The 23,128-nt window shown below is 34.6% G+C and overlaps 1 protein-coding gene across 2 annotated transcripts in view; it reads left to right on the forward strand.

Moving 5' to 3' along the window:
• Tenm1 (teneurin transmembrane protein 1) overlaps positions 1–23,128 on the forward strand; it is a 621,649-nt gene that overhangs the window by 15,385 nt on the left and 583,136 nt on the right. The window contains exon 2 of one of the 2 annotated variants that reach the window (XM_013018086.1): positions 12,712–12,993. In XM_013018086.1, coding sequence (XP_012873540.1) covers positions 12,777–12,993 — 217 coding nt within the window. In that variant the 5' untranslated portion in view covers positions 12,712–12,776. Of the gene's footprint in view, positions 1–12,711; positions 12,994–23,128 lie in introns of those variants that run through there. The other variant, XM_013018087.1, reaches the window with a different exon arrangement.

Genomic DNA, 23,128 nt, shown 5'->3' on the forward strand with positions numbered 1-23,128 from the left:
CTAGTAACCTAGTAGAAACAGTGCATAATACATGTGATTACAAAATTTCCAGAAGCCACAATAAAAACATTTTAAAATGTGAAATTAATTTTACTAATATCTTTTCTTTGCCCAACAGCTTCCTAATATTATCATAACAATATTTGATACATAGAAAATCACTAATAAAATAATTTATTTTTTGCAAAAAGTTTCTGAAATTGTAAGTACAAAAAGTTACTAATGTGTGACATTTCTATAAAATCCTGCCAATACAAAAATCAGTCATTTGGATAGAACTTCTGGCTGTGGTCTTTGGAGGTGATCTACAAATGCACTTTCCAAAAAACAATTATAAAGCTCAAAAAATTCACAAAAACAACCATTTAGAAAATTTGGAAATCAACCAAAAGCCTACAGCAATCCAAGAATCACTGATACTTTAGTAAATTCTTGTGTTCTGTGTAATAAAAATGAGAATTTGTATTATTTTGTTCTAGGACTTCTTGTGCTCCCCCTCCCTCATTAAGATTAGTTAATGCCAGGGATATGATAGAACAGTCTGTAAGAATTTTAGATGCACCATTACTGTCAAAGGTGGTTTACTGGGTGTTTTGAAGTACCTGATGCCCAAACAAAATGCTATTGTTATGCTACTGCATAACAATGCCAACAGTTTCAATAATCAGAGCCATTGGTTCTGTTTATAAGATGCATATTCTTTTTTTTCTTCAGTCCTGGGACTTGAATTCAGGGCCTGAGTGTTGTCCCTGACCTCTTTTTTTCCTCAAGGCTAGCACTGTACCACTTTGAGCTACAGTTCCACTTCCGGTTTTATGATGGTTAATTAGAGATAAGAGACTCCTGTACTTTACTGCTGGGCTGGCTCTGAACTGTGATGCTCAGTTCTTACCCTCCTTAGTAGTAGTTAGGATTACAGGCATGAGCCACTAGCGCTCAGCATAAAATGCATATTCTTCATTGTGGCTTTGCCTATGTGCAAAAGACAAATACCCAGAGAGGCCAAGTCAGATTTTCATTTTTGGTCAACCTTGAGACCAAAAGTTGCACAAAGGATATATGAAAAGGCTATATGCAAATAAAAACTCTAGAAAAAGTTTGATAATGATATGAGCTTTAAATGAGTCTCTTTCCCACAAAGATATCAATTGGCAGAGGACAGAACTCTTGAACTCTCAGGTGATTAGGCACAATCTACAACAACTATTGACAGAACAGAGCTACAGGAGACATGGTTGACACTTAGCAAATGAGGCTATAAAGTGTGTATATATAAAACAATAAAACTGACCAGAGATATCAGTAGCCACTTATCACAACTTGTTTGGGATAAATCTAGAAAATTATCAAAACATAAAAGTAAAAACAACCTTTAGGGAAAAATAAAACCCAGATTTGGAACATATTACCTAAAATGTACAATTTTCAACAAAAAGTGTGAGATATGCAAAGAAATAGGACAGCATGACACATTCTGAGTAAAAACAAGAACAACAAAAATAGTCTGTGTAAACTGTTTCTAAGTGTCTCCAGATGTTACAATTAGCAGAGAAAGATTCAAAGCAACCTCAAATATATTCAAGATAATAAAATATACCATTAGTAACTCAATGGATGGTATGACAAAGGAACAAATCATGTTTTGAGAAGGAAAAGAACCAATGGAATTTCTATGGTTGCAATGTATAAAAATTTAAATGAAAAATCCACCACATTACAGTCACATGCTTGTAGTCCTAAATAATCAGGAAGCTGAGACTGAGGGTCCAGCTTCAAAGTTAGCCTGGCAGACACATCTGAGAGATTCTTATCTCAAGTTAACTAATATCAAAAAGCTAGAAATGGAGATGTGGCTTACATTGTAGAGTGTTAGCCTTGAACAAAAAGCAAATCAATAGCACATAAGCCTTATTTCAAGTACAAGTACCAACACACACACACACACACACACACACACACACACACACAGGAAAAGAAAACCATTAGTTAATTTGAAGACTAATCTGTAGAACTTATTCTCTCTGAAGAACACAGAGAGAAAAAAGGTCAAAGAAAAAAGAACTTGGTGACATGTGAGACAACATCATCAACCATAGGACCATATGTGTAATGTGAATGCCAAAAAGTAAAAGGGAAAGAAACAAAATAAAACAATATACAAGATTACACTCAGAAATAAAAGATATGAAATACTGCTATACACTGCAATATGATGAAAGTTAAGAGCACTGGAAAAAAAAGCCAGATATGTAAAACCATACATTGTGTAATTCCGCTTATAGAAAGTGTCCAGAAGAGGTAAATACATAGAGACTGAAGTATATTAGTGATTAGTAGGGACTGGAGTAGGGGGAGGCATATCAGGAGTTAATATTTAACGGATATGGAAATAGAAATGTTTTAAAAGTGGATAGTGGTAATGGTTTCTCAACTATAAGTGAACCTCAAATCACTGAATTTGACATTAAAATGGGTGAGTTGTATTTATGTTATAAAATAATTATACTTAATACCGAGGTGCTTGTTGCTCAAGCCTGTAATCCTAGTTACTCAGGAGGGTGAGATCTGAAGATTGAGGTTCAAAGCCACTGATGGTAGGAAAATCCATGAAACTCGTATCTTCAATTAACCACCCCCCCCAAAAAAAGGTGGAAATGGAGCTGTTGCTCCAGTGATAGAGTACTAGCTTTGAGCCTGAAAAAACTCAAAGTATCCAGGCTCTGAGTTCAAGCCAGTATGGAAAAAATACACTTAATAAAGAAACAATAAGCCAGCTAACCACGAAACAAAATATCTAGTGCTTTGTCACCCAAGTATGGCTATTACTTTTGACATAAACATGCATTTTCTCAAAACAATGGGTAGCCTAGTTTTGGTACATTTTAACTGTAATAGACATTAATAATCATAACTAAATAAATTATTTTAACATTAATATGGTGCCTTAATACATACTCTAATATTAGAGTCATCTGCAAATATTTTGAGGAAAGAAGGGAATTTAACTTGTGCTGTGCTAATGTAAGGGAGGTAACTGGTTCATCCAGTGTCATATAGTAAATGACACAATAGATCAAAACTCAGACATCCTGACCCCAAATTCAGTGCCCTTTCTGTTGCATTATTTAAATCCTACTCCCAATGATAACAACCCACTTACAATTACCTTATATTACTCCAAGTTGGTGGATGTGAAAAGTTAGACATTAGAAGAGGGAATCACAAACTATAGGACATCTGTCCTATAGTTCTTACAGAGCATTTGTTGAGGTGAGACTGAAGAAATATAGCAAATTTCTGCTTCTTACCTGAATGCATGCACAGATATGTGTCAAACTGATCACACACTGCTAATACCATGTGCGCTAGTCTAAGTTCAGTATGTGCCAGGTGGAGGGATTTATATTGTAGACTGACCCCCCAGAGCCTTACAGAACAGCCATTGTCCTCATAGTTTCTCTGGTTTTATTCATAGTATCATAGGATACTACACTTTGCATACCAGAATTTGAAATGAGTGAGCCTTATGCTCACTCATCTTTCTTGAACTGCTAGTAATCTAGCATTTGAGACACACCAGCTCCAACCTGTTTTCTCTGGTTAATGTAAAGATGGAGTCTTTTGGGTTTTCTGCCCCAACTTGCTTTGAACCACGATCCTCAGAATCTCAGCTTCCTAAGTAGTTAACCAGTACTACAGGCATGAGCCACCAGCATCTGCTTTTCCTGGACACCTTTAGGCCACACTGTCCAATAAGCACATTTCTCTTTGTTACATAAGTGAAACCAATTATCTTTCAGCTTCAGCAGCTTCCAGAAGCTACTTGAGCATTTTCTAAGTTGCATCTGAAAATAGACAGCTTTATGTGAGTTGTTCACTGTAGTTACAGCAGCCACCGTTACACCTTATTGCTGAAAGTTTGCAACTATTTATCACAAAGAAAAGAATACTTTAAAAATTAACCCATTAGTCTTGACTTCTAGCTGTATGATCTTAAAGAAATTATTTTTCTATGCTTTTTTTCTTATATGAAACATAGGAAAATGTATCTCATAAAAGTTTTGAGGATTTAATGTTATTATGATTATGTTACATGAAAGAATACTTGTTCTTTTTCTATTCCTTTTTATTATTGATAAGCATAATGATTAAAAGTTATTACTAATATTTTCTAATTAGAGTATTGCTCAGTATCACTTATTACTAGCTATGACAACATTTTGAGTTACATGACATTCATGATATTAGGTACTTCCCCAACATTATAGGCAGGAAATGGAGGCACACTACTTTGTCATAAAACTGACTCTAGCATCTACATATTAAGAATCCAATATAGGATTATTTTTGTAATACTAACCTTCTACCTTTGCCATAATTGTGATTTGCCCACAATAGCAAATCCCAAGAAATATTGTTAACCTCTGTATTCACCTCAGTAATTAAATTACTAAAGGATATATATAGTTGTAGCATATGTTATGTTAATTTGATTAGCTCCTTTTCAGGCTAATCTTTAGCATAATTGAAAATGAATTTCCAGTAGTTAGTAGTGCAAATGCTGCTGCTTCAACTTGTTCTACATAAAACTTGAAAGGGTTACTGATGAAGTGCCAAATTTACTGAACTAATGCTGGAGATGGGTAGCAACAAAGAATGTTGATTAATGCTTGCTATTTGTAAACTATGTAAGAAAGCATTATGTGTGGTTATAATACCATATTTAAAGCCTATTATTTGTCAAGATACTATATTAAATTTAATGCTACATTTTGTATAAGTATGTTAATGCTAAAAGTACTATGAAATTTATAAGACCCCGATGGATTTCATTGTAAGCAAAATGAATTGAATGTGATTATTTACTTGGAGGAAATAAGTAGCTATTGTTCTTCTCTAAAGATTGACAAAGCTTTTATATATTGAGTTACCTTCAATTTTCTTGAAGATTGTTCCCTCTATTAAGTGTTTAAGCAATCTACATAATCCATCACAAAGGATATTGAGAAAGTTATGAGACAAATAATTTGAAATTACTTTAGGAGGCTGTTAGACTTTCAAAAGATAGTGTGATAGAGATGTCATTCTAATACAAACATGACTTATTATTTGCAAATTACTAAAGAATAGAAATAAACTATGTATTTATACAATTTCAAAAAATATCTCTTTCTGAACAGGATTCTGCATGTTAATTTTGGAATCCATTAAGCAATTGTCACTTGCCTACTATAATATAGTCATCAAGGTCATAAAATGCTTAGTGCTAGTCAAGAAGAACTCTGTCCAAACTCCTGTATGCATGTGTGTGTAGATTTGAGTGTGTGTTTGAAAGACAGACAGAGACAGAGACAGAGAGAAATCCACAACAGGCAGCAATAGGGAATACTACATGAGAGTAAGCTTTCAGTCTCCCAAATAGTAGCCTAGAGTTTGTAGAGAATCAAAATCTTTCCCATTTACTAATTCTTACCTCTTTCTACTTTTCTTGTGTAATGTAGTTTTAGGGTCCATCAAACTGACTTTTAACAAAAATAAGGATAAATTAAAAAAACAGAAGCAGCTAGAAGAAATACTTTACAGAAAGGATCTCAGAATATTATTCTTTAATTGTACAATTAAACAACTTCCACATTCTCTTCAAAATTGCCTAAAGAGCCTGTCAAGATACCACAAGGATATCAACTGCACCTGTTCTCACAAATGAGTTCAATCAGTTTTAGAGGAATTTTTTTCCAAAGAGTAACCTTTTCTCTTTCCATTGTAAGATTTCTAAAATAATAAACAATTAGTTTAGTCAAATACCTGTGAACCAAATTGATAAACAGAATTCAATTTCAATACTGGAATGTTTCATCCTAAGTATAACAAAACATCTATGTAGCAAGAAAGCAAACTTGTGCAAAAGAAATCTCTTTCTGGATAAGACCCTTACTTAGTACATAAAATTTTCAGTCTATGTCCTAAAAATGATGTCTTTTTATCCACTAAAATGTTATGGTATATATGTGACACAAGACAACACAGGCCAATTCTATGGCAAAATCAAACTTAAATTTTGGCTTTATGTATCTATCTAGGTCATCATCACACACCAGTCAATATTTTTGTGTTCAAATTCAGCCAATGCACAATATATTTTGTGACTAAATGAAGCTAATCAAATATCCATTTAATAATTCAATATTAGCACATTGGTTTTGTAGAAATTTGGGGGGTTTTGTGAGCTTAGTATTTTTCTGTAGCAATTTGTCTATACCCAGTCTGTGACTACATTTTCCTTTAATATAGTAGTCACCAAAGGACAAACATAAAAATAACAAAGAACAACAGCCTATGAAAGACAGTTTCAGCACATAATGTAGCTAAAGGTTTAATTTATAAGTTGTATAGCACCAGTATAGTTTAATTTTTAAAAACATCTTTAAGGTTTCCATTAGAGTAATGTAAATGGCTTCACAAGAGAGATTTATAACTAGAAAATATACAGAAAAATATTGAGCCTCACTTATAATCAAGGAAATGAGAATTTAAAGAAGGTACCATTAATTTACTTATTTTTAAAAGACAATAAAAGTAATACTCAGTATTGGCAATGGTACAATGAAAGAAGAGTGCTCATGCACACTGCTCATGGTGTGTATATCATTACAAAAATTTCAAATCTTTTGGCTCATTAATTCAATTTCTTGGAATCCATCCTAAGGAAATAATTTTTTAAAAATTGAAGATATTGACAGTACCTTTATATGGCTTCAGTTATAATACTCATCAATGAAGGAGGGGGAATGTAAATATTCAACAATAGGGGGATACATACGAAAATTATGCTACATCTACACCCTATGGAGCCATTAAAAATGGCCGTTATAGAAACTATGTAAAACTTGCAAAAAAATCCTAAGAGAAGAAATAATCATGAAGGGAAAAAGAGAAATTCATGTATATGTGGTTAGAAGAAAATGGTCTAGGTTGACAGCAGTCATTCCTACAGGCTTGTAAAACTATAAGGAAGTTGTTTCCTTCCATTCTGTAAAAAATCAAATAATTATGTTATTTTTACAGTCACACACTCCCAAGCAGTTCACATAGTGTTTCATTTTTTTAATGAAGAATAAAGTTAAGATTCAGTCAGGATTACATATTCCTTTTTGTTGTATGGCTTTCTTCCTTCCTTCCTTCTTTCCTTCCTTCCTTCCTTCCTTCCTTCCTTCCTTCCTTCCTTTCTCTTTCTCTCTTTCTCTCTTTCTCTCTCTCTCTCTCTCTTTCTTTCTCTTTCTTTCTTTCTTTCTTTCTTTCTTTCTTTCTTTCTTTCTTTCTTTCTTTCTTTCTTTCTTTCTTTCTTTCTTTCTTTTCTTTCTTGTCAGTTGTGGGGCTTGAACTCAGGGCCTGGATGCTATCCCTGAGCTTTTTTGCTCAAGGCTAGCACTCTACCACTTTGAGCCACAGCACCACTTCTGGTTTTCTGGTGGTTAATTGGAGATAAGAGTCTCAAGGACTTTCCTGCCCAGGCTAGCTTTGAACTGTGATCCTCAGATCTCAGCTTCCTGAATAACTAGGATTTACAGGTGTGAGCCACCAATCCCCAGTCTACTTTATGTTTTGTTCAAGGCTGTGCTCTATGACTTGGGTCATACCTGCAGTGGCTTTTTGTCCTGCTGAATTGGAGACAAGAAACATGGATTTATATGCCTCAAGTTGGCTGTCTTGGGACCTTTATTCTCAGAATTCAGACTCCTTAGTAGGTAAGATTATAAATTTTAGACACTGTCGTCCAGCTCACATTCATTTTTAAGCATTAAGGTAGCTCATGCCTATAATTCTAGTGAATTGAGAGACTAAGATTTGAAGATCATGATTCAAAGCCAGATTAGCCACAAAGTCTCTGAGACTCTCATCTCCAATAAACTAACAAAAAAGGCAAAAGTGAAGTTGTGGTTCAAGTGGTAGAGCACTAGCCTTGAGGAAAAGAAACTTGGGGACAGAGCCCACGCCTTGAGTTCAAGCCCCAGGACCAGCACAAAAACAATCAAGTTCAGTATTATCTGAATTAATGTACAAGGCCTATATGTGAGAAATACTATAGTATTTTTAAAGAGTTTGATCCCCTTTCTTCTATTTCCTAGGTACTATGTGGCCTTATTTCCTCCATTTTAGGAAGGCTTGTTCTCCTATGTATCCTTCACTTTCTTCCCTGAGGTGGAGTGAGATTTTTTCATTAATGCTCCAAATCACAATAAACGATTATGAGTAGGACTGGTCTGTATGTGTTGAGGATAAACCCAAGCAAATTTTCACTTTGAGTTATTACGAATGAGAACAATAAACAAAATAGAAGGATAGATGAAGCAAAAGAGGCATGGGTTCCAAAGCAATATTTCAGTGCTATCATGCTATAGTAGATAGGTGTATATCTTAGGAGGGCTGGGAACTAAAAAGTAAAGTCAGGAGGGAAGAGGTATGATGTCTAATGTGAACAAACCCTAGTATCTACACACAATTTTTGATAAATTAGTCAAAAGTTCCCTTCAATGCAAATGCAAACATGGAATGTGATGGATAAAACAGTTCTTTGAGCTAATATTATTTCATTATTTTACTCCTAGAATAACAAACTTACCTTGGAGGGGACATTTTTTTCCACATAGGCCACTTCCTGGTGTTCTACTGAATGGCAGTATGGAATAATAGCTATGAATGTGGCCATTGGAGAAGTTTGAATTAGGTTATTCACTTAACTGTTCTTGTTTATGATTTTCTCTGTTGCAAAATAGAGAATTAAAATAGTACCTACTCCATTGACTACTTTAAGAATTTAAAAGTTTATATAGGAAAAGCACTACAATACTGCCTTGTACCTGTTGTCTCATATAAGTTAAGCTGTGGTCACTGCTGTTTTTCTTTTCATGATGGTAATTCTGTCTTTCAAATGCCAATGACTGCCACAAACCAAGTTGTCTTTCCCTGGCCTTACGGGAAATAAATAAATGAGTTTACACTTTCCTGGGTCTCTTCTGAAGTCATTTAAAGTTTACCTTGTTAGCAAGTAGAGTCAAAATCAAAGGGCAAACCACAGTAGTGACATTTGAATTTATCCTATGTGAACTCTCTGAATGCAGCTGCTGCAGTAGATAATAGTGGTCTTATATGTATTTCCCCCATTCTATTCCTTAATAACATATTCTTAGCATAGTCATTGCTTTATTGAAAATTTTATCATTATCAAAATAATAGATAAATACGAATTATTTTGATGTGAATAGCATTATATATACATTTGGTATTTCTTTGTTGACAAATATCATCAATGCTGGACTTCCAGAATGACATGATTGTTACTGAATGACAAAGTCAGTGAAGCAATTATGAGCTCTCTTTTACCATGAAGCATTTGGAATAGCATCTTTTCAGAATTATTTTGCTTTTAAGCTTTGTATGACTTAAATATTAATATTCTTGATAATGTTAAATTTTGGCTTTTTCATTTTCAAATAATGAACTGTTTGCCAGTGAATTCAATCTCAGCTTCTCAAGATTTTAACAAATGTCACGGTTAAGTACCTTCAAAGCCCTAGGCACAGTACGTGCAACTCTATCTCACAGGCCTAAGAGATTTGGAATGTTTCCCTCATCACTTCAGTCACTGACACAAATTTTAGGACAAAATTTTGTGGAGCTAACAGCTTTGTTGTTTAAAGGAAGATTGCTTCCAAGGACACCTGATAACCTTGAATAGGTGTGACATTCCTAGTTGATTTATGACTGTGAACAGCTGTGATTAGAACTTTGAAAATGGTTCATAATGGTTATATGAATCTCTGTGTCTTTCTCCCTCTCCCTCTCTTTCTCTCTTTCTCAGGAATACCTATGTTGCAAATAAATATACGGAAGGAAAAGAAAATATGTAGGTTTCCATAAATGATAATATGTATAATAATTTAAACATGATTGATCATAGTCACAAAACACAAGATTAAGTCTGATAGCATAGGTGTGCAATAGATTTTCAGTGGCTAAAGTATCCCTGATAGTGATGGTCAAATAGACTGAATCCAACTTCTTTAATTCCTGTGTCTTAAATTACAGAGGTATTTAATCCTCCTTTGTACTAGAGTTGTTAATTTATTGTTTGCATTAGGCTGTAAATTCCTTGGAGGTCAAAACAATTTCTTATTAATTTTCACATTCTCTCTAGATCTTCTTGAGCATTTTCAACAATTGCTTAATCACTCATTCAAAATATATTGATCAAATGGCTATGCTATACCATTCATTGTCTTTCTTCTCAGGGATATAGCAATGAACAGAACTTACAATGCCTACCTTCATGGAGCTTGTAATTTAGTGGGGAATGATATGTGGCAGACAGTAAACTAAGTAAAACATGTAGTTTGTCATTTGTTGATAATATCTTTGAAAGAAAGTTGAATAGGACCATTTGGGCTGTTTTTGCAATGAGAAGTTGCAAAGGACTGTTGGTGAGAACATGCTTGGCATTTACAGAAATGAATCAGAGAGTTAGTGCAGCAATAGTGCATGAAAGAAAAGGAAAACATGAGGAGATGTGTTTGCAGAAATAGTGTAGGGCTCTTTTGGGCTCTTGTAAGCCTTTTGTCTTTTATTTTACAGAAATAGGATGTCTTGCTACTTCTTAGCAAATGAATCATACTCTTTCTTATATATTAAACAGGTTAATATGTTCAAACATCCATTCTGGCTTCAGTGAGAAGCAAGTTCTAGCTTGCAACAGACCAATTACGATTATACTGCAGTAACCTAGGTGGAAATGACATGATCCAAGCTAGTATTGAGGAAGTGGACTTATATGGTTGGATTGTTGATATATTTCAAATGCAGAACTGGTGAATCATTGCATATGAGATGTAAAGGACTGTAAATGGATGACTATGTTTTCTTGGCCTGAACAAACAGACCAAAGAGGTCATCTACCAAGATAGAAAACACTATGAAAGGATCAGGTTTAGGAATGGGTAGGAATCAGGAGTTCAATTTCTGACATACTTAAGTTTGAGATACAATGATAACTTTTATCTCAAACTTGTTTTTTAGAAAACCAAGTGGAGTTATGGAAAAAATTTAGCTATTAGTCAAACCTCAGGCTTAGAGGAGAGATCATTAAGTACAACTACTCTTTGGAAAGACATGAGTTACAGGGACAAAACAAAGGAATTAATTGGTGTTAAAATTAAAATGTTGAATCATCAGTACATTTTCATTTATAATATCATATTTGCCTTTGCTGTAATCATCATATCTGATGTTAAATCAAACTAAAGTTGGTATCTTTCTGGACCACTGATAGGATTAGGTTATTTCTAACCTGTATTTCTAGGGTAGTGCTAAGAGATATAAGAGATATAAGTAATATCGAAAGGTCTAAGACTGAAGTCTCCCATTAGAGGATCTTAATATGTGGTAGGGAAAATAAAATCTCAATTTCTAAAATTTTGCTCACACTATAAAGAAGATATGCCTTTTAATGCATATCAGTCTATCCAGAAAACTTGGCTGGGTGATTTCTGTGTTCTGTGCTTGCCGTAAATGCAATAGGATTCCAAAAGGACAGATAGGTTACTATATAGCCTCAACATGCCACATCTAGATGTCTATTAGGTTTCTCTGAAAATGGCTTTAGAGAAGAGCTGAAGAAAAAGAAAGGAAGCAATTTCACTACTCAGTTTTGTAGTAGGATTTTTAACATTGCCTACAAGGACCAAGTAGCAGAGTTGCAACAGTGGATAGAAATGGTGATAATCAAATAATCTGAAAAACAAAGAAAGAAAATAAGAACCTTTTTATAGGACTTTTAGCTTTCCACAGGACTTTGACGTCTCAGATGGCACTTGATCTTTTCAACCCTCTCTGTGCTAAGTAGGGCAGCTAATGCCTCTACTGGCCTTAAGAGCTTCAGCAGCTCCTAGCTCAGCATTCTGTGGGGAAAGAGTTTTTTTTTCTCAGTGATTTATCATGGAGTTTAATATTCCATTTCTAAAACCGATTTAGATCATGCTGTTCTTATACCACTATAGTCAACAGAAGTGTTGTTTACATCCTCTCTGTATTAGGAAGAACAAAAATTTACCACTGTCTAACTCATTAAAAATGCTCTGCAGGCCTGAGGCTCAAAAGCCACAACACAAACACAAAAGAGCTCAGTGCTCCTCAAAGACACTTTATTTCATGAGCTCTCCTACGTACTGCTCTCACCCAGAATCCTTCCCTTCTTCAGAGCCTCTATTTTAAATGCAATATTAAACCAGAGGCATGAATGTGTTCTTTGCCAATGCAGTTTACTTACCAGTTTTCATTTCAAATGTGGGGTGTGCTGAGTGACCATTTTCAAATCAGATAACCTTAAAAAAATCTTACCACTGAGTTTAACATTAAAAATACACGTACACCACAGCAAACGTTACTTCTTTATTTGCATTTCAATATAAATATTTTTTAGGCTATCTCGATTTTGAGTATTTTCTGACAGTGCAATCTCCAGCTTAATCCTAACTGCCTGCCAATATATGCATGTAACACAGAGTGTTATTATTGCCTCCGGCTAGCTTCATGTCATCTACTTTGTCTTTTGCTTCACTCCTTTGATAGTATTATCAGGACCAATTGTGTATCTGCCAGATGCGTTTCCTTGCAAAAAGGACAAATCTAAGAAGGGTTGTGTTTTTCACTCTCTTCCAGAACTGCCTTCATTAAAAGACTTCCTCATCCTTTTTTTAAATGAAACTGAGCTTGCTTAATCAGAAATGGAACAAACAGACTGCAAACCTTACCAGCCTCTGTCAAAAGTCAAGCATGAAATGGATCTAGCTTATACCAGTTCTTCCGATGAGAGTGAAGATGGAAGAAAACCCAGGCAGTCTTACAACTCCAGGGAAACTCTGCATGAGTATAACCAAGAACTGAGGATGAATTACAATAGCCAGAGCAGAAAGAGGAAAGAAGTAGAGAAATCTACTCAAGGTATGTTTTTTTTAAAAAATTGTGTTTAGAACTATTATTTCTCCTTAGGGAATGCTTGTATGCATAAACCTATGTTTCAAAACAAATTTGCTGATATTAACTGGTTAATCATTTGTACTGCTCACAGAATGTCTTTCATATGCTAACCCAGCTGAGGTTGTAGGTTTACATGTGCTTTTTACGGATTATGCATGAATTTGGAAGCAACAATCCTCTTATCAGAGCTTTCAAACTTTGTCTAATCCTACAAATAGCCATTTACAGACTAAAGGATAAATAATTTATAGAAAGATGAAAAGTAAATAGCTAAGTGCTTTTCAAGCCATTGCCTATATGGGACAACAGTCTCAAGTAAATATTTGACTGCTGAAAAAAGCTAGCAGGTTAGCAGTGACCAGCAAGCAAAGATCCAGAACGTCTATCAATAGAATGCACAAACATTTTACAGTGCAGTGCAAAACAAAAATACGAATTTTCAGAGCCTTTAAAAATGCACTATATTTTGGAAGCATATTCTTTGGGCAGCCTTGGATTCTCCATTGTGAACAGACGAAACAATTTGAATTGAAAAAAAACCAAGTAGATGGAAATACATCTATTTATTTTCAATTGAGGGATAAACAGTCGTGCATACTATAAAAAAAGATGTTCCCATCAGCAGAGATTATTTATTCTGGATAGTTCATGCTGCAATTTAGAAAAATAGACTTGGTTGTATAGATCCTTGGTTCTCAAAGTATTAACCTGGACTCAAAAACATCAGCGTAACTAGTGAACTTACCAGAAATGTAAATTCTCAGTCCTTACCACCAGAATTCTGATACGTTTTTTCCCATCCTAACCTTATTTTGAAAACTAATTGTGAATTTTTAGTTACATCTGGACATTTCAAAATAAACAATAGCTGATCACTCATCTAAATGCATCTTAACATTAATCTCAGGTCTTTCTTTGTGTCACTAGACATCTGTTAAGGATGCCCCACTTCTCCCAGGTAGCCAACAACTTTCTATATCTAATAAATTGCTCATTTAGGAGATGTGATCTCTACATCTCAAATTCACCTTCCCCCAATTCTGATCAACATTACTCTTATTATATCACCTAGGCTATAAGGTATTTTTTTTCAAGCTAGGCACCAAGTTATTTAAAAAAAAATCTTGACTATTTGCTATACTGCTACCTCTTGACAGAGAAAGATATTTTTGTGTGGTATTGGGGTAGAACCCAGAGCCATATACATGCTAGACAAGCACTTCACCCCTGAACTACATCTCCAGCTCCTAAACTTTTCTTTGGAATATTCTTGCTGATTTCCTTGATCTCTTTCAACCTTCCTTTGAGGCCTAATTTGTAGCAAGCATCTTTTGTCACTCAATCCATCTTGTATCATCTCCTTAACCATTATTAACCATAAGGCAGGTGATATATTTCTGTGTGAATTTTTAGAATGCTTTCTTTAGAACTCTTACCTCTTATTTACCTCTTATTATGATTGTGTGTGTCTTGCCAGATATATGATTTCCTTGCTGATCTGTATATATCCTATAGTTGTTTTACTAGTGAAACTAGTTGCTATCAATTTAAATACAAATGATTATCATGCACTGAAAACGATTGCTTAAATATTAACATGTTGGCTGGGTGCCATGGCTCATGCCTGTAATCTTAGCTATTCAGGAGGCTGAGCTCTGAAGTTCACAGTTCAAAGCTAGCCAGGACAGGAAATTCTGTGAGACTCATCTCCAATAAACCACTAGAAAACCAGCAGTGGTGCTGTGGCTCAAGAGGCAGAGTGCTAGCCTTGAGCTGAAGAGCCAAGGGACAGCACCCAGACCCAGAGTTCAAGACCCATGACTGACAAAAATTTACCATGTCAAATGTGGATATTATAAAAACAAATTGTTGTTTTCTAATTAGTACTGAAATCTTATACCAAGAAAAAATTTTAGATTAACCCAAGTTTCGTACTAGTACTTAAAGTTATATTAACTCTTCGTGATATAAGTTAATTTTTAGATTTATTTCTGATATAATGTATAGGTTCTATATTTGTCTTTCAAGTAATTCATGTTAATTTGTCATATGGTTTTATACAAGAATCATTCATTCCATAAATTAAAAGTGTAGATAATCAACAGACTGTATGTTTTCTTCCAAATTCACTCTGTTGCAAGGGTGCTGATAAGAGCAGGGAAAAAATGAAATTAACCAAGGTTAAGGTTTTCCAGATTAAAAATAATCATTTATTCCAAAATTGTTTCATTTTTTCCATTTGCCTGAAAATTGGTAAATCATTTCTTATGGGAATTTTGAGATCTATTATGGTTTAAGACACATGTAGTTGCCATTAAAATACTTCTCTATAAGTTTGTTCTTACACAAAACAAACTCATAATTGAGTTGGCATGAGGTAATAATAGCTGATTTTGTGAGTTTAAATAAGAATGAACTCTGGAGATAATCCTAAGAATATAAACAACACCAGTAGCTTCTTCCTGTAATCCTAACTACTCAGGAGGCTGTGATATGAGGATCCCTGTTCTATGCCAGCCCAGGCAGAAAAGTCCTGGTGAGACTGTTATCTCCAATTAACCACTCAAAAATCAGAAGTGGAGTTGTTGCTCAAAGTCGTAGAGTGCTAGCCTTTAGTACAAAGAAGCTCAGGGTAGCCCCAGGCCCTGAGTTCAAGCCCCACAACCAAAAAACAAAAAGAATATAAACAACTTGATAGTGAATCAACATGAAGAGCCAGTCAGGTTTAAATTTTATCTCTATGAGGGTGTGATGAAAAGAATTGACATGGAGTAGTTTGTCTTCCATAATGTCACGCTTTCTTTCTATAAAGTATATTTATGTACTAAGAAGCACCATGTGATAATGTCCCACAACATTAATCATTCCTTTTTCCTGTGTATTTGTGCTGTATATGCTACCCACACTTTGGTAATTTTATAGTTGTGTCCATTATCACCTTGACTCATATTGTAGTGTTTGTGTTCAAGCAATTCTTATTTTACTTAACAATGACAACAAAGAACAAGAATAGTGATCAGCATCACTGGGTATGTCAATACAAATCCATAAAGTGCATCCTTTAGATGAAAAGGTGAAAGTTCTTGACTTAAAAAAAGAAAAATCATCAAATGTGGAAGATGATAAGTCTATAGTAAGAATAACTCTTTTAGTCATTGAATTTTGAAGAAAGAAAAAGAAATTCATGCTAGTTTCACTTCAAACTACAACAGTTGCAGCTATGATATGGGTAAAATGCTTAAAGTAGAAAGGATCTTAAGTTGATGATAGAAGACATAAACAGAAACTGTGTTCCAATTGATGACTAAATGTTGAATAAGAAGGTACTGAGCCTCTATGACTTCAGTGAGGGTTTGTCAAAAAAAGAGTGGCCCAAAGCAATTTACCGAAAATAAGGAACAGTGAGGTAGACTAAGGAGTAGGTTGAAACTAAAAATGTAAAAAATTTCTGAAGAGGCTGCTTCCACTGATGAAGGAGCTGCTGTTATGATTCTATCCAAGAAGATTGTTATAGAAAAAGTATACCATTCAAATAAAGTTTTCAGTTGCAACAAAACTGGGATGTCTGGAAAAAGATGCTTAATAGAACTTAAATTCATAAAAGTGCAAATGAGACACCAGGACATAAAATATGGAAGGACAGATCCATGCTGGTATTATGTGGCAACACTGCAGTACATATGATAAAACCAGTTGTAATACACAGAGCAAACAACTCCTGCTTTTTCTAAAACAAAAATGGAATTATTTGCCAATGAATTGGCAATGTAATGGAAAGTGTGGGTGAAGCCATCCTGCTTATGAAATGTTTCCACCAATACTTTATCCCAGAAGTTAAAACATATTTTGAAAAGAATGAGTTGGAATTTGAAGTCCTGTTAATAACAGACCAGGAAACTGGCCATCCCCAATCTGTTTGCCATGAAAATGCAAGTGTCTAAGTTGTATTTTTACCTCCAAGTCCAACCTCTTGTGTTTACCCCTTGACCAGAGAATTGTCTGGTCCATCACAACCACATATACATACCAGGTATATAATCTCATTGGAACAGCTTGTTTATAGGTAGGTGGAGTTTATCCAGAGCCCAGCATATGATTAGCAGGCACCATTCCATTCATCGACATTCCAAGTCCTGGATCTGTTTTTTATTTTAACCCTAATATGAGCATAATGCAATGCTGCAAATCATTCACCATCACTGACACAATAACATTCATCAAAACTGGAAGGAAAGAATTAAGACTAGAATCTGTAAATGCCTGCTCAAAGAACTTATGGAATAAAGTCATGAATGATTTGAAAGGTTGCTCAGAGATTGATGGGAGGGTTAGGAAAATCACTCACACAGCAAGACAAGTTGATGGAAAAGTATTTTGCCAATATCGTTGTTGAAGAAGTAGAAGGCCATATTAAAAGCCATTGAGAAATGTTAATAAAACAAAGAATTTAGGGAACTTACTGAGTCTTTTTTTTTTCTATTGTGAAAATACCATACAGAGGGTTTACAATGGGCAAGGTAATGAGTACATTTCTTATCAAGCATTGGTGCCTCCTCCTTTGTTTCCCCTTCCCATCCCTTCCCATGTCCCTCCACCCCGGCCAAAGTTGTAAAGTTCGTTTTTCGACATAAAAACTTGTACATCTCATTGTTGCGATGGGTCCACCTGTATCCCTATTTAAACGATTTGTTTTTGCCCTTCCCTTCCACAAATTATACCAACATCAAATAGAATGAAAGCAGGAGTTATATCGTGGGGGAGGGACATACAAAGCAACAAAGAAATCATCTTATAAATGTGTTAGAAAAAATCACATGAAAGAAAAAAAACATTTGAATCCTTATCTTGGGGTTCATTTCACCTAACATCAGCTTCTACAAAGGAAGAAGGTGAAGAAGGAGAGGCCAAACCAATAATAAGAACAGCACTGGAATTTTCCAAACATTCCAAATCAATTAGATATTTAATGACAAATTTATGGAATATGATCCTCAGATAGAACACAGGAGTATTAAAGTCATCTATATGACAACAAAATGATCATAACTTCTACAGTAATCCTTTGATAAGCTAAAAAGACATAAAAACTTCCAACGATAATTTCACCCAAGTGACTCCCGCAAAACAAACAAATGTCATCATAAGAATGAAAATGCCTGGGAAATAGCATTTAGTTTTTCTTCATTTTCTTCCAGAAAAACTTTGCCAGCCTCTTTATTTTCCAATGACTAAGGGTTTACAAGGAGCTTAAGAAAGCCTTTCAACCTGATTATCCCTTGAAAAGAAAAAATGAGGTGGTATATAATTTATTATGAACTGTGTTCTGTCTGTTTCTACCTGTTTGAGGAAGTTAATGTTTATCGTGGGCGAAATGCTTGAGGAAATACATGGCTCCATTTGAAAATATGTTTGTAGTCTTATCTTTATTTGCCAAGAAAGCTTACCCCTACGCCCATGCATATGTAGAGTACTAGATTCTAAAGATGATTTTCTCATCTTCTGAAAGCCTTTGAATGAAAAGATGGACACTAATCTAAAATTATTAATGATTCTTTTTTTGGGGGGGGGTCCGGTTGTGGGGCCTGAACTCTGGGCCTGAGCACTGTCCCTCAGCTCTTCAGCTCAAGGCTAGTGCCCTACCACTTGAGCCACAGTGCCACTTCCAGCTTTTTTCATTTTGCTTATGTGGTGCTGAGGAATCGAACCCAGGGCCTCAGGCATGCAAGGCAAGCGCTCTACCACTGAGCCAACTTCTCAGCCCTTATTAATGATTCTTTACTAACAGCTGGAATGAGGCCCAGGAAGGCTTAGTTCCTATGATTTTGAGTGGCAGGGGAAGATCTCCTGGAGGCAATAAGATGAGCAATTGTTCATAAACAAACTCACTTCTAAGGGGAGTATCAAAAATACAAAAGATGAAAATATGAATGTACAGATAAGCAAAGGGTGATTGTTTTAATTATGATCACTGGCCTATAGTTTTATATAGATAACATTAGTTTTGAATGTATCCACTTTACTGCAAGATAATTATGAATGAAATTATCCATGTGTGAGAACCTGTTACAGATATCAGAAGATCACAGATTTCTAACAGTATAGCCCATACAATCATTTTTCCCTTCCTTTCCTGAACTTTTAATTTTTATTATCTTTTTTAAATATATGTTTTTATTGTAAAGATACTGTACAGAAGGGTTACAGTTACATGAGTAAGGTAATGAGTACATTTCCTATTGACCATTGTTACCCTCTCCTTTGTTTTTCCCCTACCATCCCTTTCCCATCCACCTCCCCAAATTCTCCCTCCTCTCCCTGAAGTTGTAAAGTTCACTTTTAACATAGTGTCTTGTACATCTCATTGTTACAATAGGTCAACCTGTATTTTTATTTCGTCATTTTTTATTATCTTTAAGTAGTTTTACAAAGGAGTTGTCATTTAACAAAGCAGGTTATGAATTAAATATAGCTTGATCAATGCCACCCCATTCAACATTCTCAGCCATTCCACCCCTACCCACCTTTTCCCTCACTCTTTTGGATTTTGTATAATATACATTGAGTTATTCACTGTATCCTTCTCTTCTTCACTTTTGCCCTTTTAATCTGCTCCTTTGTGTCTACATTTTCTTCTAATGTGATTTTTGTTTGGTTGGTATTTTTTTCCCCAACAGCCTAAACCTATATCTCACATTACCGCCATCTGGTGGAAAAAAATAAAACTGCCAGTTTGTATTTACTAAGCATACAAACATGTTAGATATCCATCAATCCATCCATTCATCCATTTCATAACTTGTTTATGCATCAACATTAATTAAGTATCAATCATGGTTCAGGTATTTTTCTAGACAGATGAAGTTCACCTTGGAATAAATGCACCCCCATACCTCTAATTCCCCCTCCTCGCTCAAGTTAATGAGCCACATCAACTCAGAGCACAAGCTGCTTATATAATACTGCCACTAGTGATTTCAAGGAGTGGACAGAATCTTAAACTTCAAAAGCATTCTTTCTCTGTTCTTATTTCAAGCACATATCAGTAGTTTAAGCAACTGTGTGCTTATATCTAGATGGATTAAATAATAGTTCTAAAAAATTCTTAGTCCCAGGATATATGTTTACTTACATGGTAAGGAGAGCAGAGAGCAAGAGCTACATTAAAATAAAATATTCAACAATATTTGATTACATGCAATGAATTTTCTGCTGTGAGAGTGTTATGAATGTAGTTGCCCCAAGATTTTAGCATAAAAATTTGTAATGACTGCTTTTATAGAACTGACTCTAAGAAGAAATTAACCAAATTATGTAACAATGACGCAAAAGGTTTCCCATCTTTCAGCTAGTCATACTTTTTCACAAAAAGTTATTCAATAAGATGGTCTTATAGCATCTGAAATAGAATGGAATTTCCATGACACTTGTTTTATGGCTCTGTTTCATGGTACACATTCTTTAACTAATCATGGCAGTTTTGCATACTGCACCCAACTGCATCCTCCCATCCTTTTTATTTTTTAATATTTTTTGTGATTTTTATTTTTTTATTGTGAAAATACCGTACAGGGGGGTTACAATTACACGGACAAGATAATGAGTACATTTCTTATCAAGTATTGTTGCCTTCTTTGTTTCCCCTTCCCATCCCTTCCCATAACCCTCCCTCCCCCATCCTCCCCCTCCCCCGCCCCCCCCACCACCACCAAAGTTGTAAAGTTCGTTTTTCCACATAACGACTTGTACATCCCTTTTCATAAAGAATTCTCTGCAGGTCTTGTCCATCAATTAGAGTTCGAAAAATTGTAAACTATTTCCTGTGGTCTGCCTGTGTATGCCTCATTCCGAGAAATTCTCAAAATACACAGATGAATAAGAAGTTTTGGGCTTCAAATAATACTGGTACACTTGGGAAGTCAAATATACATAATCAATACTAAGGCAATGTGATTAGTCTAATAATAGCACATGTAAGTACATATCACAGGGAATCTACTAAGCAGTACCATAGATCCTGCTTAGAAAATGATAATAATGATGAGGGAAATATTTAACATTTATTGAACCTAAGCCACTGAATAAGATAATTTAAGTGGATTATGTTGTTTAATCTGCCCAGCAATTCTGAGTCTGGGATCACTATCATTTCCATTTATTAGATGAATAAATTGAGATTCAGAGGTAATAAGCAACCAAACTGAGATTGGAACCTATGTGTTGATATTAAAGTCTATCACCATAAATACTAAGCCCAAATTTTAGACATCAAGTTTAAGAAAATGTCACTGTTTCTGATGTTGTTTATATTTGAAGTAACCTAATGTTTTTAAACTCTTCATATTACCCAGCCTGTCATTGATGTTTTCAATTTTCTTGGATAAAGAATAGACAAGGTTAGGTGCTTAATATATAGATTATATAGATGAGTAATGAAAGTTTTTCACTAGTGAAAGGTGGAGTTGTATATCCATATGTGAAAGCTAGGTGAGAGTATACTGAAAATGGGCCTTAATAACAATAACTATTATTGAATACTAGCTATTCTAAGTGGATTTGCTTATAGTTTGCTTTAGACCTCATATAACTTTATGATGTAGAAATAATCATTGACTCCTATTGTGTTAGTTTTCTCTCCTTTTAAAATACTTCTATTTTATGCAAATGTAGTAATACTCAAATATTTATTGACACTTATTTTTATAGAGTCACACTCTTGTGTAAGTAGAAGGACCAATATTGTTTCCACTACACTATTAAGTACATCTCTCATGGATCAAGACCACACTGTGTATAAGCACACTCAGAAGATTATTTAGAAAATTATTTTCCAAGCTATATTGAGTGCCAGACTGAAGTTGGATATCCTATATTTTGGCAGCATCAGCTTATGTGACTGATTCAAAGGAAGAAAGGATATGTAGATTATCTGTTAAATTTTCATCTAATGAATGTGGAGCTCCAATCACTCTTACAGGTTACCACTCATCTTTCTAAAACAGAAATCATTTTGTTCTATTGAAAATCCTTCAGTGTCTCCTAATGCCTAGAATAAAAGGCCTTCATAGCATAGTAATGGGGACAAAAATTTACAAAATGCTTTGAAAATCTGATCAAAGCTCTGAGTCTTTTCAGAAAAGTTTTACCATATACACAATATTTGCTATACATTCTATGGGATTAAAGACGTCCTTGAAGACTTTGCATTATCCATGGAATGAAGTTAAGATTCTCTGTCAAAGGAATTTCATTCCCCTTAGTTAACATACCTTGGGCCCTTCAAGACTTAGCACTGAAGGAGTGTGGAGGTGTGGGGCTACAAAACAGTGCCCCTAGGTCTTTAGCCTTATATCATCTTGGTGTACTACCCATTATTTGTATTACCAACTAGGAAGTTTTCCATTCTACCAAATCTAACAATACTCAAGGGATGTGATGTTGATGTTTTCTATGTAAGTATTTATATGACATGTTCCTACATGAAAATAGAATTCTGAACATATATATATACTACATATATATGTGTGTAGTACAAATATGTTCATGACTTGATTTTAGAGGAGATAAAGGAGCTATATTAGTAAAAGAATAAGAAGGGAGAGATTTACAGTTATGTACCTTCAAGGACCTTTTTGAAGGTCATAATCTTTGTAAACTTCTCTTTTGTCTTTTTGAGTCATCTGGGTGTATAAGGACTCAGTCACAACCTGTTACCTCTTAGATACCAATGTGTTAGCAAAGTAGTAGTCACCCAGTAGAGCTAAATTTGATTAAAATTATTGTCTATATAGATTCTTAAGCTAATTTTATGAAATACTATTAAATTTTAGCTCACTATAGACATATTATAAAAATGTGATTATGTCTTTGACTATCAAATCCCTTACTAGTGAACATTGTTCAGCTACAAAGAGCAAGATCAGTTTCTCAATTCTTTTGCCTTGCTGCTTTTTAGACCACATGGATTATTACTCTCAATCTGAAAATGACTCTTACCTGTTCAGTGTCAATCCTAGAGCTCACTATGCTTAATGCTATGCTCCGTCTTTTCATGGCTTTTCTTCAATCTAGAATAAAAATACACCATAATATGGACAATGAT

This window comes from Dipodomys ordii, unplaced genomic scaffold (assembly GCF_000151885.1).
Source record: "Dipodomys ordii isolate 6190 unplaced genomic scaffold, Dord_2.0 Scaffold38, whole genome shotgun sequence".
In the NCBI taxonomy this organism is placed as follows: Eukaryota; Metazoa; Chordata; class Mammalia; order Rodentia; family Heteromyidae; genus Dipodomys; species Dipodomys ordii.